At 37.7% G+C, this 17,593-nt stretch overlaps 1 protein-coding gene across 11 annotated transcripts in view; it reads right to left on the reverse strand.

Annotated features, from left to right (window-relative positions):
* The window catches only part of LOC110974416 (RING finger protein 17-like), a 77,971-nt gene that overhangs the window by 32,017 nt on the left and 28,361 nt on the right, over positions 1–17,593 (reverse strand). For all 11 annotated transcript variants that reach the window (XR_015427796.1, XR_015427798.1, XR_015427797.1 and 8 more), the window contains exon 33: positions 11,529–11,721. Coding sequence is in view for 2 of the 11 variants with exons in the window: in XM_022226031.2 (XP_022081723.2) it covers positions 11,529–11,721 (193 nt within the window). In the remaining 9 variants the exon portion in view is untranslated. The remainder of the gene's footprint in view (positions 1–11,528; positions 11,722–17,593) is intronic.

Consider the following 17,593-nt stretch of genomic DNA (forward strand, 5'->3'; position numbering starts at 1 on the left):
ACTGAACTGTTCACAGCCACAATTCAGGCTGGATAAAGGCATTCAACATCTCCACTGACAGGTGATTAATGTGCCATACTGTAAACACAGGAAAGCCAACCAAATTCCCTGGTAATTTCCTCAAAATCTGGTAATGGGTTTTGGGAATTTTAATCAAGCTACTTGATAATGGTATATGTTAAAAGAAGCCCACACACAGCATCAGGAAATTATTGATTCCACTAAGGTTTAAATAAATACCAGTAAATCATAAAAACACTGACAATCTTAAAAAACTGCAGAGCACTTACAATAGTCACAACTTTTTCACCCTGCCCCAAACTCCTCTGACTTACGAAACTATTTTTTAATTCAAGGCTTAGAGGAAATTCTTTCTGGGCATCCCCAAGGGAGACAGCTGCATTACTGACAGAGTAGAATGAACTATTGGACACCAACCCAATAATGCCTGTTGAATTCACCTGCTAAATTCAACGAATACCTCTCTAATTAGGCAGACAGAATCACCATTATAGAACTCCTCCCACTTTAGATTCCCTCTGATAAACACATTGCCCTTGATAATATGAGAAATACCTTTCATCTTACAATGATCTTGAATGAATAAAGCAAACAAAAAGGTTAATGTTCTCGGAGGATTAATGATATTGTAAATTATAAAGAAGAGTGGCTTCAAGGTGAAATATACATTTATCAAAGTGAACTCGAATGCATGTTCTAAGGAATCACTGTTGACAATGAATTACTTTGCTGGGTGGATTTGAAATCCTCCAAGGTGGGTTTTGCTGATATCAGCTCCGGCAAGGGCACTGAATTTGATGAATTACACTCTTTCAATGGGGAAAAGGGAAGCTTGCATATCAGGTTCAATTTGTTCATCCATTACTTGTATCCAATTCAAGTGGGAGTAGGATGCAGGCTCTGACCTCGTGATAACATAACAAGTTGCTACCCATCAAGCTTTATCTGGATGACTCCTCTAAGTAAGATTGCCCTCTGGTCATCTCCTTCAGACCCCATGCTTATTTTAGTAATTTGTGGTGACCATTAAATGATTAATGCTTGCTGAGATGGACTATGGTGTTTTGAATATCTGAGAAGGGTAAATTGTGGATAATGGTGCCATTTAATCTCTTAGGGATAAAAACCCAATGGACCATAGCACTGCAAACAACAACTATAAAAACACATAACAATATAGCCTGAGAGGTACAATGTATGGAGGTGTGGGTGACAGGGGCAAATTACTTCAGACAGCATAACATGACTTTGGACTGAAAGGGTAAATCATCTAAAACAGTCATCTATCTCAACATAATGGGAAGGACATAAAAACAACTTCCTAATGGTAGCCAGTCTGTAACCCCGCCCAGCCCAGCACGGCCATACCCAACAGTTATTCATGCATTCATCAATCTATCCAGTTTTGTTTAATGCAGCACTCACCTCAGTTACACTATCACATCGAAAATGTGTCCCCTGTCAGAATTCAGTAAACCATGGAGGACAAATTCACACCCCCTCACAAACCATCATCGTTACTCTCAGAAGAATTATGGAGTTGTAAGATACGATCTGCACGCAGTAAAAGTTGATTACATTTTAAGAAATTGCTTGTATCCACCTCCTATCCTTTGGATGCCATGAATTAACCTCAACTTTCAGTAAATCACCGTAGCATCAATGCATGCATACATTTCTCATTGGTGTTTGCTTTGTAACACAGACGCCATCAATACTTGAATATCTTGGAAATTCTTTTGGTCATAATCAACTCCACCAGCTCATAAAACAAGTGTTTCATTAACAGAGGTGCCACAATCAACAACATCCTGGATGCACTGACAGCTGACATAAATGTTTAATCACAAAAGACTTGCCTCAGTGTGAAAACAAGGTGCACAAGACCTCAGAGATTCTCAACCTCATTCTCGCAAACACCCAAAGCTGACAGGTGTTCTCAATTGTCATCTCCTATCTTGACAACATGCCAAATATGAGACCCTCCATAGCAGATAGTGTTATCAAGCCACTTTCTGTAGCACCCGATAAAATGGAGCATAATGTTTGCCGGTATCAGATCCTTTGTGCATGTATGGTCTCATTGTTTTTCTATTTTCAAAATTTGTACTTTGGAACAAAGTACGGCTCAACACTTGATGCCCTCAAAGTAGCTAAGGTGGGGGGAATTAGGTACAAATTTCCAGACTTCTGGGAGAAATTTTTGTGAGGTCTGTTGGTGACCTGCAAGTACTCCATAATGTAAGTTTCTGATCATGGCTACAATCTTAGTTTGTGATTGGTGGACACACTTGGCAATTGCACAAATCTCTTGAGTTAGATGAAATAATCAAAGGATACAGTCTGTTGGCCACGTACCACACGACTTTCCCTGATCAAATGGGATTGAATGCCAAAGCACTAATGCCACTGCCTCCCAAAACTTGTCAATCTTTTAATCTAATGGTCTCTTTTATTCACAAAGGTTCAGCCCATGCCCACACGGACACAGATACCATCTGTGAGAGCATGTTGGAGTGGGTGAAAGAGGTAACAAAATCAGTTATAAAGAACCAGACCTATCCCTTGACCTTGACATGTCATGAGTTATCAATTTGTGGAATGATTCCACTACATTTTTTATTCAGAAAGTTGTCCAAGTAAAAATGTAGCAGTTATCAGGTATAAACTAGAAAGATAAGAGAGATGCATTTCATTGAGGACATTCAGCTCTTTGAGGCCAATGTAACTTGCAGCCATCTCATTTGTAAGGTGAAATGAAACATAAACATGACAGTTTGCCAAAAGAACCTCTCTAATGCATTTAATCTGAAAAATCAACGACATTAATATCTTCCGATCAATCAACTCCCAGTCACTGTTGTTTACCTTGCTCCAAGCAACATACAAGTACATGTACATGAAAAGGCTTCATCCCGTTTGTGAAAAATTATCTGCTGATCAGTTAGATATTTTCAAATCCAAGATGGCAAGTATAATTTCAAAAAGGAAACACAAACAGTAAATCATCCAAGGCATCTTGACACTTCCTGGCAAATGTCCTGAAGGAAAAGATGGAAGAAGGGATGATGTTTTTGATGAATACCTTCACCTGCTGTAAGGTTAATGACCCTTCAAGGCCCCAGGTGATTTGTGGGATTGTAAGGACTGTCCACATTCATCATCAGCAGAATGAATGAGTTGTTCTTAGTATTTTGCCAGCAGGAAGGGAAGGAGGAGTTCTGTTGGATATTACAACTGCCTTTGGCTGATTCTAGTCTCCAATTTCAACAGTCATCTGAAAATTAGCGAGAGTGCATCATCTATGCTGGCTGGGAACAACTGTACTAATTTCAGGAGAAAAGAGGGGGTGTATGGACCTTGATATGACACTATAACTCTCATGTTTCTCTGGAATAAATAAATCTCTGGTTGTATCATGAACTACAAAACTTTCAAGTTCATGAAAATGAATCATAAAAGAATCAATTTCATAAAAGGCTTCCTGGGGAAATCCAAAGTATTTCAAAATAGTGATTTGACTAATTTTAGATTGCAACTGGGAAAAAAAATGGCAGTGGTAGGAACATGCACACAGCCCTCTGTTGCCATGGCGATGCTCCTGAATTCTGTGGTCTGTACTAATTTAATCGTAGCACATCATCAATGGTCCATGGAACATTCGATACGCAACTGAAGCATGGCATTTGGAGAGAGTCTAGAAAATACTGGTGCCTTGAAGAACATGAAGCATGTCTACTGCCATGAAGGTGTGATGCAATGATCTGTCTTTCCTAATGGAGCAGCTGAGTTGGTCTGACATCTCTTGACGTTTGATATTTACAATGTCACTTGAGCTGAAATTGTGTGTTAGATCAGGCATTACGCAGATGTAACTGATGGAACTACTCATGTGTTGATCATAATGATGTGCATATTATCCATCTATTTTTATGACTCGAACTTTGTATATACCAGTACATGTAGTTCTTAAGCGAACAGTATCCTATTTCGGAGATCATTACGTATGTGTACACACAGCCAATGAAGTCAGCTTTGGAATATTATCCAAGATCAAACTAAATCCAGACAAAATTCAGCTAATACTCACATGTCTAAGGAGAAAAACACCCTAACATAAAAATGTCATTAACTAAATCAAGAATTTCCAGAAATGAAATCCCCTCAGAGTAAACACCAAATAATATTTCCAATTACATGTACATTCTGTTTGCATGATGGCACAATGTTGGCACAGGGGAAGAGTAAATAACACTGGTCTGGTCTGAACAATCATTAAAGTTTCTTCGGTCCATATAGTTTCCGCCATGGCTCATTAGGCATATAAAATTTCAATGGTCGCAAGTGATGGGGGAAATAAACACCATCATAATAAAGGTTAATACATATTTCTTGAAAGACTGATTCACACTGCAGCAAATTTGATAGGAAATCATATGACAACAAGATGCTAGCCTCACTAAACTCATATTTTAAAGACAAATCCTAAGTAGGTGATACACATTTACACAGGTGCTAACAGAAGTCAAAATAATGGTGGTGCTTAATAAAAATAAACTGCTCAATCCTCAAAGTGCCAATTAGTGAGAAGTGAACATATATGGCACCTCTAAACCAGGGCAAAGATGGGACGGATGATAATGTACTGGGAACTTAAAATGATACCGGTAAATGAGGACGAAAAGGTTTCATAGATGTAAGAACCCCCCTGCTGTCGAGTCTCCTCATGATAGTCAAATGAGAACAGAATGATGCTACACAAAGGAACTGAGATCCAGATTATTCTAAAACCCCCTTGACCCCTGGACCCACGACCCCTTCAACTTATGTTCAAATCCCTCAAAACACAGATTAACAGGTGCCTACACTCATGGAATGTGTGGTTTATCAAACAGAGAGCTCTAGGAACCATGCTACGCAGCATTTGCCAGTTGGAGAAACATCATCCTTATTAAAAACCGATGCATGCACCTGCATCATGGCTACGCGAGTATGCATGCGACTCGTGCATCGTTAAGGTACTGATGAATGTGCTGATTACACATCAGGCCAGTCTGGTAATGGCCCAAATAACAATGGTGGCCACGAGTTTCAGGTAATTATTATAAAAATAATGTGCGTATCTGCACCATTGCACATCCTTTTTTTTTCAAAGGAAGGTTGGGGCAATTATCATAAATGGGGTGGAGGAATTTTTAAGAATAAAATACAACAAAATTGCTTTCTTGGCCAAGTTGAATGGTAGCTCGGTTAGAAAAGTGCTAGACTTAAGTTATAAGTGGCAAGGCAGGAATTCCAGTCTACATGAATGCAGCTTTGACCTGTTTTTTGGAGGGGCATTAGTTGGTTGGAGGATGTTTTAATTATAGGAAAGTAAAGCCCGACATTTACCTTCGAGCTTTACTTTCTCTGCTGAATAAGTTTCCTAGAAAGTGATCCAGCTTGTACTTAACGACACCCATATACATGTATAATACCCATCCCTTCAACCCTCCTAGAAAAAAAAATTACCTGACCACGGTAGGTAATGTTCCCCACAGAAATGGATGCGCCAGTAACTGTGGGAAGAGTTCCGTTTTTGGACGTGATCCCATTCGTAATCAGCGGCAAGTATTACATGGCCACAAGTGAAATTATCAGTCCAGGGGATTAAGGGGTCCTGGGTCAGGGAGTCTTGGGGGTCCAGGGGGTTTTAAAACAACCCCTGAGATCCTGGTGTCAGAAGGGCAAGAGGTCAGTCTTGAGTAACCCTGAACACAAATGTACATGTAGCATGTAAGCTGTGTGTACAATGAAGCATAAATCACACTCACTTTTAAGTGTTGAATTTGACTTTCCATCGATGTTGGACATGCACAATCATCATGTGCTGCAGTATATTTAAACAACCACAAGGAGATAATAATGACATTATACACTACGCATGGGTAACTACACTCTTGTGTATAGTTAGTGATCCTGTATGCATGAACAACAGCACAGCTAATGACCAAAGTTTTTATCATTACCGCTTATGGGTCATTGGGGAGACATTCCCACAAGAACGTGCACAAAATTTTACCAACTTTACTGTCTCATAATGCAATATTCCCTAATCTGATCTGAACCAAATGTATGTTTTGTATGTTTTCATTTTAGGCCCTAAACTATCATCTCTCAAAATATGGACAACACAATTCGGCCTCCTTCTGGTAGTTTGAAAATAGGGAGACACTGAAATGTCTCCCTAAAAGCCAATGTCTCCCTAATGCTGACAAATTTACCACAAAATGTCTCCCAAATGACCTATTTGAAAATATTATCGTACGTGTACATGCAAATAATTTTTCTTAATTATGTAAACTGCTTTCAAAAGGTGCCCTGTGTTTAATTTATTTATTTTAGTCACTTTAAAAAACAAAAAAATTCACAGAAGCAGGAAACAGTTCTTTCTTGTTGGAGTTGATCATAGGAAGGATATGTGCTACCTTCGCTGGCTGACTCCGGTTGTGATGGAAATAATGAAATGAAAACCAATGTTGGATTGGGTTTCCAGAAGAGCTGCAAAGCAATCTTGCCCTCTTGGGACTTACATCAATATTTGACATAGAATTCATAGTAATTTTTTATCATATCGGGAGGAGGAGACTAGTTGAACAAATATCAGAGAGATGGAAAGGTTTACTAAGAGCATTGGGAAAACAAGACAGTGACCCTTGAGGCTTGGACACAAGACAACCCAAATGGGAAAGGTTGGATAAAATAACAAAGTCAGTTACCTGGACACCAGAGAAGACAAATGTGAACATAAAGAAAGCTAAGAGAGAAATCTTGGATAGAAATACTATTGAATTGTCCTCATTTTTTGCATTAGAGAAGGTTTAGAAGTCCTAAAATCTATGGTCATATTCATTTTTTGGGGGGGGACTCAATGTTGTGAGATCTTAACATACAAAAAAACAGTTACAGAGTTACTAGGCAAACAGTCCTTTACCATTATACTCATAATTTATTGTATAATACTCATAGTGGTTTTGTATGAGTAAAACCCTACTATGAAATCTGCCCCACCCCCATAAAAGTTCTGCACAAAATGACCTATAATTGATATTTTGAGGAAATCCTTTTTTGTCAAGATGGCACTGTAATGCCCTTAATATATTTAATACTGAGCCAAACCCATGAAAATGACAATATGTGGCCACATGCATGCAGTTAATATGAAACAAAATGATGCCCCATGACTCTTATCTACAAGCAGTGAAACGGTTAACGATTTTCAAGGCACTGATTTAGATTCTGATGCACATTTCAAATGCAAAGGACACTAATACAGGTTTACATTATGGATCATAAACTAATAGACATTAAAGTAAAATAAACCAAAAAAGAAAATATTAGGAAGTGTGAATGAAACACACAAAGATTGTACTGTTGTGCCTCAGATCAATCCTCACTTATTTGCAACAATTACACAAACCTGTATACAGGTGCTAACAATTATACCATAGCAGGGATTTTTCTTCAGGTAATGGGTTAATATTTTACAGATGTGTAAGGTTGGAATATGACAGTCTCCTTACAGCTGAAATTCTTTTCTTTTTGTCTAACTGTCACTGAGACTGTGCCCAGATGAACATTCCAGACACAAAAAAAGAAGTGGCCAGTAGCCCCCAAACATTTTGCTGAACAAAACCTTAAAATGTGACCTTCCTCATTTGTTTGCATCTAGCCTAGCTCCATTATTGAGCAGCATGAAAAGGCTATCACTCACAGTCACTACAAATTACTACACAACACTTGCACCTAAGAAGAGATTCCACAGGGCTAGCTGAAAACAGGTGAATCTTCTACAAAGCCAATCCAAGTTTGACTAAGTGTCAGTGTCACATGAGGGAAGATTGCTGTATCAGTCACAGACAGTCAAAAATTCCTTCCACTTGATTTTCCACAGTACACAGACACATAGGGGTCCTTTGACTGATATGACAACTTTGTTTAGAATGCATCTTTATAGGAGGGTTTCTGATTAAGACCAAGTACATGTACTTATACATGTAGGAAATGGTAAGGTGAAGATGGCTGTGTTTTGTAAGATTTTGCCGGTAGATGGGCAAGGTCCCACTTTTAAAATTGAAATTGAAGAAATTTGTCTTACATGTATGATCAAAACAGTACACACATTTTGACCAACTTTGTGAATCCAATGTAATTTGTGGAAAACTCTGTACTTCACTGTAACAAGCTGTAACTTGGCTATTAATAAGTCCAAGTTATTCACCAGCAGAATAAGACATGGAGTTGTCGAGAGTCATCTTTGCAGTTAATTTGTGACTGTGTAAACAAACACGTACACTATATCATTAATAATTACGTCCTTCTGACCCTCCAACACTATGCATAATAGAGGCCTCATTTCCTGATGATCAATTTGCTAAGATGACAGTCAAATGTACTAAAGTTTGCCTGGCAATACAACCCTTACAATACCATCTCTTTGCTAACGAGCCATACTGTGGCTAGCAATTCTTAGTCTCTTTTCAAAGCAGCTTATCTACCACTCAGAGATGGAAGTTCTGAGGTTTCTCCCTCGAGGAATGCAAGCATTATCCACACATAAAAGAACCAAACTCTAAAAAGCAGACATCAACACCAGTAAGTGCTTATTTCTTTCTAACCCTTCAGGCGCAAGGCTTGAAGCACAACATGATCCGTAAACTAATCTAGAGATATTTGCTTTTCTGTTATGGATTTAAATGGAATCCCTATCTTTTGTTAAAGAGAAGAGGATTATTAACTAGAGTGAGAATTTCAACAGATCTGCTACTATGCAGGCGCCAGTACCAAGAGGAAGATGAGGATTGGTGATAAGAGACTAGATGCATCAATTGCACCAACAAATCCAATTTACTTTTTTTTTCTTCTTTGTCATCAAGTTACAAAGGTACATGTCGAAATTTACAAGGCTGATAAAAGCGTTATCCTGGTTATCAAACACGTCTGTACCTCTACGGATAGTCAGAATAAAATCATATGTTCAGAACTTAAGGCCGTCTAATTTCTCTTAATCATGGTACTTTCAGTATACCTCCTTAGAGAGAACAGTACTTGAAATGAAAGCCTCCGGCTTAATGTCAGACAACTACTAGTATCTTTAATCAATACCCACAAGCAGACTACTAATAGAAGTCTCCACATTAACTTGTTTTTCTAAACTCTTACGTTTTGAGAGTAAATCAAAATTCCCTTAAGCCATAATTATATGTAGCTTAAATCCCAAGAGATCGGAAACCTAAGTCCTGACAATTCAGCAGATCAAGTTTTACCACCTGGGAATATGCATGTTTAGACCACCTCTGTATTTCTACTCGCAATTAAAAGCTCTCCAATACATGTACATGTATGTCACCCAACCAAAGAAAAATCACCTCAGCCACTTTGAGTTAAAGGCTTTTAAATAAATCTTGTACAATTTAAATCAACAGCAGTCACAAATAAGAATCATCATGTGAAATATTGATGGATTGCTTGAAGCTATGTTGAAAAGCCATTTAATTATTCCTACTACGTCAAGAGTTACTTCAGGAAAAATGAAGTGCATGTAATTCCATACCTCCCATCACTAGAGGTTTTCATAAAAAGGATGATCTTCTAAAAATACTGAAGTGTGTGTTTTGTCAGGTTTAAATGGTCCCTCTCCACTCCAAAACAATCATTAAAACAAGCAAGGTATTTCTTTGCACTGCAAAACTAATCTTGTAGTTATTACCACCTTTTGCTTTCTATTAGATGACATCATCCTTTATTTTCTCCACCTCAATAGAATCAAATTATTATAATAGCAAGAAATCCTGGAAGCAGGATTTCTCAAAGGCATCACAGACCGAAATTTTAGCAGTGCCGGAGACATTTTCCAACAACCACTTTCCAAACAAATTCAACAAAGCGCAGTGTTCAATGCCTTCAGTGATAGCTTCAACACTCAGACCTATTCCTAGATAATAGTTCAACTCCACAATGCCTTTTCCCTTGAGGTTTCCTTCGAAGTGATTCAGAGAAATTAAAAATACAGATTCTTTTTAATTGCTCCTTTGTCCTCTTGAGACCAAAACAAACCCTTGAGAAAGTCTCCGCACACAACACAGATGAACTCAGGTAACCTTTCAGCATAGAAGCAATGAATTTTCTTAAAATTTTTTGGACAACTTTATACTCGTCATTGTATGAAGATTACCTCTCCTTCTTTTCAAGTTAATTGCATTGGAAATGCACTTATTAAATATATTTATTACAAAAAAGTGCATTATTTTATTACATTTTTTACTACAAAAAAGTCTTCCCATGATGTATGTAACCATAATCCCATAAAGTGGAAAAAAAAAGGAAAAAAAAAAGAAAGTATCTGCCATTTAAAGGAGTACTTACTAATCATCAAAGGAAGCAGTTCACTCTGTCATCATTAACAGAGCTTTCAGGAGTTCATTGGTTACGTCTTAAATCTCTGGGACTTTGTTTAACAGGCAGGTACACAAACAGAACCTACAAACTTTCACATAGGAAAATGCACCTGTACATCTGCACACATGAAGGAACAGACAAGGCTTTTAAAAAATATTTTCAAAGATCTTCTGTGGCATTCCAAGTGACTAGTTTTACAAACTGCCGTTGCAATCACTTTGTTCTCTGGTTGGATTTTGTTTGAGCATCCAGTTTGTTTATTCAACTTCACAGCTCAAACAACGGACATTAAACATTTGTATAACCAGTGAATTTTCTTTTCCCATTTTTCTGACAAAGCTGATTGAAAACAAAAGGAGAAAGGCTTTCATCATCTCAAAGTCACGGTGCATCGTTGTCAGGAGATTGCAAAATAATTAAATTGCTCCTTTGAAGAGCACCACACGATGCACGCAATAAGACCAGTCATTGTCAATTTGTAGCTGACGTTCTGATTAAAGTTTGATTTCTGGAGACGCTTCCTTACGAGAACAGTCTGAAAACACTTGCTGCTTCTGCATGCTTTCTAGCCTTGATGGTTCATCAGAATATGTTGTCATGAGGCCTCATATAAAAAAGTTGACAAGCCAGTCTTCATCTTCTACTGTCAATATCTCTGTCCACACATCTTATGCGAGACAGCAGTGCACTTTGGATAGAGGTATCTCATTGTTTACTCCCTTCTCGCAAAACTGCTTGTGGCAGCCTTAGGCTGACAGCTTAACACACAGAGTGACAGATGTTGACACAGAAAATGCCACATCCTTAATTACAAACCAACGGAAAGTACTGTACTGCTTTTAACAACCAAAGTCAGGGTGACATGCCTACCTAGCTTGTAGGGATGGCATGAATAGATGATTTTATTGTCTGATGAATTTTTATTACATTTACTTTTTGCGTATTAAGTTGTTTATGCATTTACATGTGCATGTATATGCATATGCATAAATACAAAAACACACAACATGAAACATGAATGCAAATTACAAGTCTACACTTTGACCTCTTACTGAGAGTTGTTGCCTTACCTGAATTGAGGCTATCAGCTTTTTGTTGGAAACGAGCTCAAGCAACTTGTCAACTGAAGCCATTGGCCAATCAGAGTCAGGCAACGTAGCGCCCTCATAGGCAGCTGATGGGGACGGTGGTTTTAGACCTATGAGCTGGCACTGTCGGGCTTGCATGGGCAAAGTGGTAAATTTTTCTGGAATCTGTCGTAACCTGAAAAAAAGAAAATTCTGAAGTGAGTTTTTAAAAAGAAAGAACTAGAATAGACCCTTGCAGTTGGTACTTGGTGATAGTTCCATTAGGAACCATTGGGAAAAGCATGACGACGTACAATCCATCCATTGCACAGATTAAGGTGTGCAGTCAAGGTGGGAACAAAAGCCTCAGAACATGCTCTTACCTCATTAAAGATGCAAAACAAAATCATTTACTGGAAAATAATTCTTTCACTTCCGATTATTATTCCACTTCAGATTGGGATTCCTCGGAATCAGAATTGTATAAAACTTAGAAGTGGACGACAATGGGATCAATTAAAGCTAGGACATCTCAATAAGCAAACTCCTTCATACCATTCTCCATTTGACAAATGAATGAGAACTTATTCAAGATCTGTCAGTTCTACATTAAAGATTAGATTAATAGCAGTGGATAAGTTATGATGTATTCCACTTGTAGTTTTTGTTAAGCTGTATGCATTATTAATTGATTGTTGTCCATGTATGCATGTATCTTGTGTTAATATGTACTTTGTTTTAAGAGCAGAAAGCTATGTCAACAATGCAAACTCCATGAAGAACAAATAAATTTAAATTTGAATATTGAATGTGCTAGTATTCATTTTTAGTTTTAGATATTTCTTTGAGTTCTCAGAGTTTATTTCTCAACCCTTTAATGCATGCACATGCAGTCAGACAGGTTTATTTTTCTAATTGATCCTTTAATTTCTTCAGCCAACCTCTTGGCTTGTTTTGGACAATCTCAGCTCTGATATTAAGTCAACATTTCAGACAGACAGTTTAGGAACAAACACTTTCAAATTCATCTCATGATTACTCTGACATGCAAGCCAGTCCACCTGGAGGTGGACAAAACAAGAGATGGATATCCATTACAGATACTGCAATTCCCATGAGCACACCCCTAAAACAACAGTTACTTCCAGAAAAGAACTGACACCACTTGTTTTATTTCAACAAGAGGCTGTTGCCAGTTCCAGGACATCTACTTTAAATCACCTGTGGGTGAGGCGAGTGATACTCACCCGCCTAAGAAGAGGGTAGAAGGACTTCACGATTATCTCACCTGTATTGAGACAATGTGCAATGTTCCTGCAAGCATTCATCTTGAAGGTTACATTCTTTTCATCTTTTCTGATGAAGAGTGTATTCTGAACACCCCACACACTGTTCATTTCGGGTTCTGAGGATAACCTCATCAATGCATTCAATTCTGACTTGGCGTGTGTAATGCTTTATCGGTTTTCACAAGCAGGATTTATAATACTCACTAAAAGGATAAGTTGGGAAAACATTCCTCACAGAGCTTATGGTAACGGGATGTTTGCTCATTGATGATGAACGGTGCTACCTCTCTAGTCTATAAACCCAAGTACACCAAGGATTTTGGTGTATGTACATGTATGATACAAGCACGCTGCTGTTAAATGTATGCAAGTGCGTGCATGTATGGTACCTACACTCTTCTTTCTAACCTGTGCCGTATGATCACTTATTCAAGTTTACAGTTTAATTACCATCTCTCGGTCTCAAGTTGTTTTCCTTTGACAGAAATTGTTTTTAAGGCTTTCAAGCATAGGAACAGTCTTCATTCATTTTGACTCCAAATTCACTTGATTGTATCCAGGGACTGGAAAATCTCCCCAAATCTAAACAGAATGAAAATTGAAAGTACACGTATTGTTCAAAAGGATAATGTACTCCGATGACAAAGACGCATTAGAAAAAAGGGACCTATGCAATCACAATGGAGTCTTTGGCAGTCCAGGCTTAAATTATCAGTTTAGAAAATCACTCACACAGCCAGGGAAGTCACTCAATTGCTTTACCTGCATAGTAACTCTGTAGTTTTTGTCAGATCTGAGTGTGAGCATTCATAAAAGTTTTATCCACTGAGCACGAAAATGGGAGCTTAATACAACTGCAGGTGATTTCAATCTAAATACATGATAAACAAAATGAATCTGGCAGACAGTAATATAGACAGATAAATTAGACAGGTGGATACACATGTGACAGATACATTTGGGGCTTGGGAGGTAGACATGGTGATAAATGCAGATAGGCAGACAGCCGATTTCAATGTGCAAACATACATGCACATCCAGGGGTTAGAAGGACACATTTCACTCCCCTCTTTTTGGAATTATAAAAAAATGAAATAAAAAATGAAACAAATTACTAATTAACTCCTCTAAATATCTGCATGTGGCTCTTCCAATTTCCCATTAGTATCTACCAGTATTTCCAATCAACTCATCCTTAGGCCTATTGCTCTAGCCAGTAGGACTTACTTTCTTGTGCCCATCTTATTTCTGTGTTGAGCAAATAACAGCTGAAAAGTAGTCACATATGAGTTCTTCCAGAAACTTGGGGTCCATTTTTTTTGTGGCCCTGTCACATCAACATATGATTTTATAAGTTCAGAACACATTTTCCCATTTCCAAGAGTGACGAATTAATGCAAATTACCTGCCAAACTAAAAGTAACAGTTTCAAATCAATTCCGGTGATATTTCCATGTAAAGTAACAAAGGTCAGATGTGACAGGGACACCAAAATGTCACACTTTTGGACCTATATGTTTCTGCTTTGGAGTATAGTACATGTCTGTGCTTAACAACTTCAAAAAACACTGGGCCCCTGTAATTTTAGTTGGCATTATGTAACTCACATTTCAGGCTAAACAAATGAATGTGAATGTTATGAACATACCAGTACATTAATTGTAAATTATGCTTTCAATGTGACTTTTTTGCATAATACTCTGGACTGCATTGGCTTTACTCTGTGAAACTGAACTACAGTATAAACAAACTTAAGCTGTTAACATCTGGGAAAGATCTTCACCCATCAAAACATGCCTTGTATTAAGCAACCAAGGCCAGAAGTCTTTGTTTTCCTCCAAGTGTGGATAATTCCCAAATTAGATTCTCTGGACCCTTGGGATCAAATGATGACCAAGGTTGACCATGAGGAAAGTCTGGCCACCCAGGAATGACCCACAAAAATGAAAGCCATGAATTTCAAACAGGACACCAACTGCCCATACAGCTACATGTAGTTGCACCTGTTTGTTGATACATCTCCAAGGTGATGACTCCAATTTGTGGCTTTCTAGTAAAACCCAATGTCCTTCCCTCTGGTAACTCAACCTTAAAGATTAGAACACTTAACGTTATTTAGACTGAATCAAGAACCATGGCATTCCATGGGTCAACAGGAACTTTCTCTGAGGGGACCCCAGAAAGCATCTCTGGAGGACAAGACCCAATATATAATAATGATCTAGAACAGGTGCTAGTGTCACTGAAATATGACATAAACTCAACTGAAGGGAACATAAAGAAAATACTCTGTTTATCGAGATTAAACCACGCTATCTCCATTTTGATGGATGCTTCATTCTTACAGGATGTGACCCCTTGTTCTCTTAGTAATGCATCCCACCCCAAGAAACACAAAACTGCTTGAAGACATTGCAAACACAATCATGGTCAATTTAATTTGAAAAGAGGATGTCTGTTGTCAATTCCATAGACAATTTTTGTTCAAATATCACTGGCTTTTTCTCAGCTAGTAAATTGCCAAATTTCTGGTTGGAACTCAAATGACTTTTTGGTCCAACAAATTATTCAATACATTTTTGTGATAACAGAAATTGCATCCAGTCATCCAGACAGCCAGTAAATGCTAAGTGTAGCCCCTTGGTTGAAGGACGATATCCCTTTTTGTCTCACATTTTTAATGATTCCAATGTTGCTGGTAGCCTTTTAAATATACTACTTCATTGTCCCATATCACTTCATTTATGCCGTCATATCAACAGCAGTCACAAAGGATAATCATAAATACGTTGCAGAACACAATATAGTATAAAACTCGTGTCACATCAGAGATGATTGGAATTAAATGTATCGTCTCTATGATATATAATTCCATTTGTAACAGCAGCTGTTAAATACATGTATGTGACTCGTTGCAGATAAAATTCTTTTTTAACACAGCGGAAGCAGAGTGAGATCTGGATGTAAATGTCTACAGCATTTATTGATATTAACAGATGCTTTTCCCATGGACCAACCATAGTGATTAACATTTAATCAACCGGGTTAGAAATTCATCCCAACAGATGTTTCAGCCAAGTTTTACTTCTGCCTCATGTTTTGTAATCAAACGCCTGAAGTGAAACTAAAAGAGCAAAGCATGTTATGGCACCCCAGTATCATGGCTATCCAATACATGCCAATTAACTTGGTAACTCTCATAAGTTACATGTACAGTACCTCAGTTTGTCTCAAGCTAACTTCTTTCCCACACATCAAATCTAACAGCAGAAGCCTGGGTTAAAAAGGACGGGTTCAAATTCCTTTGGGCAAGGACAGAAAGTTCTGGTAAAAATGTTAAATTTGGATTACCTTCAGACAACAATGCAAAACAAATCAAGAATATAATAACAAACAGAGAAAGACTGCACACAGATGCTTGTTATCAAAGCAAGACAGGGCTAAAGACTGGTTCCAGATATGGGGGTAAGGCACAGGTACGTACATGTACGTGTACATCAGCAGAACAATATACGTGTATGTCACTCAAAAGCCATTTTAAGAGTTACACATTTTTTTAATACATGTAACTTTTGTCACAAAAAGTAGGAAATGGTAAATGAAACAGAGTGAGAAATTGTTTGATGGCTCCAACGAATCTCTCTAATATTAGTCAGGGGAAAATTGTGACAGAAGTGTAATTTTTCCCAAACATAGAGATTTGGTTGTTTTCTCTTCCACTTTATTTTGTCTTTACTGTGATACCATATTTTCAAACCCTCAAGCAGGTCAGAACATCTCCAAGAAAAAAACTGAAACCAACAGAAACAAGAAAGCAATTGCTTCAAAATATGTTTTTGCGAAAAAAGAAAAGGATTAAATTCCCCTTGTGCATGTGTTAGCCATACTTAAGCCGATCAGGAAGATTAAACTCTCAGGGATTTCTTTTTAAGTTTTCAATATTCCAGTACTGTCAACCCACGCTTTGACATTTCTTACTTTTCATTTTCGTATAAGTTCTTAAAATTGAATGTTTATTGTGAGCAGCGTACAGTGTATCTCGCATAATCGAAGTTTGATCCAATTTTTAATCTTTTTGTTGTTTTCTGCTGTTTTCACTGTCCTGATAGAAGATGGATGCGCATGAATTAAAATTACATGTACTTTTAAAAATGTCCTTTCCTGGGAAGTCATTCTGTTCTTAGACCAAAGATAACATGTAACTGTTTTTGGGGGCTTCTTTTTCTAAGTACATATAATTAAAATCAAATTTGAATTAATAGGAATCCTACATCACGAAGCGACCAATAAAGTTATATTATATGCCCATATGGACTGAATAGTACTTGCTTAAATTCAATGACACAGTAACAGTAATTCATTGGTCCAAGGAAATATCAAACTGAGCATCTAAATGAGCAAATAGTTTACTGACTTTCAAAGTCCAAACTTCAGAAAAAATAGATCTAAAAACAAATGCAGAGTGATGACTACTGAAAATAAAATTAAATTGGAGTGGACATACATGTAATAGCTAGCCAAAAGTTTGCATATTGATCTGACAATACATGTAGTTATGTAAACTTCACAACCAGCAATGGTAAAGAAATAATGAGTCTACGGGCAAGTTCAAGTGATGACTATAGTCAACTATACAAATGTACATGTAGTTTGAGTAACACCACCCCAACGATGGACGGTTTGGACTGTCGAGTCGACTATTTGGGACCAGGCCCAGGGGTATGGTCGCATCACTGGTTACCAATAGCCGATTTCATTTATCATTACAGAGGGAACCAT

This window comes from Acanthaster planci, linkage group LG15, assembly GCF_054643075.1.
Source record: "Acanthaster planci isolate LZ-2023a linkage group LG15, COTS_SCS, whole genome shotgun sequence".
Lineage (NCBI taxonomy): Eukaryota > Metazoa > Echinodermata > Asteroidea > Valvatida > Acanthasteridae > Acanthaster > Acanthaster planci.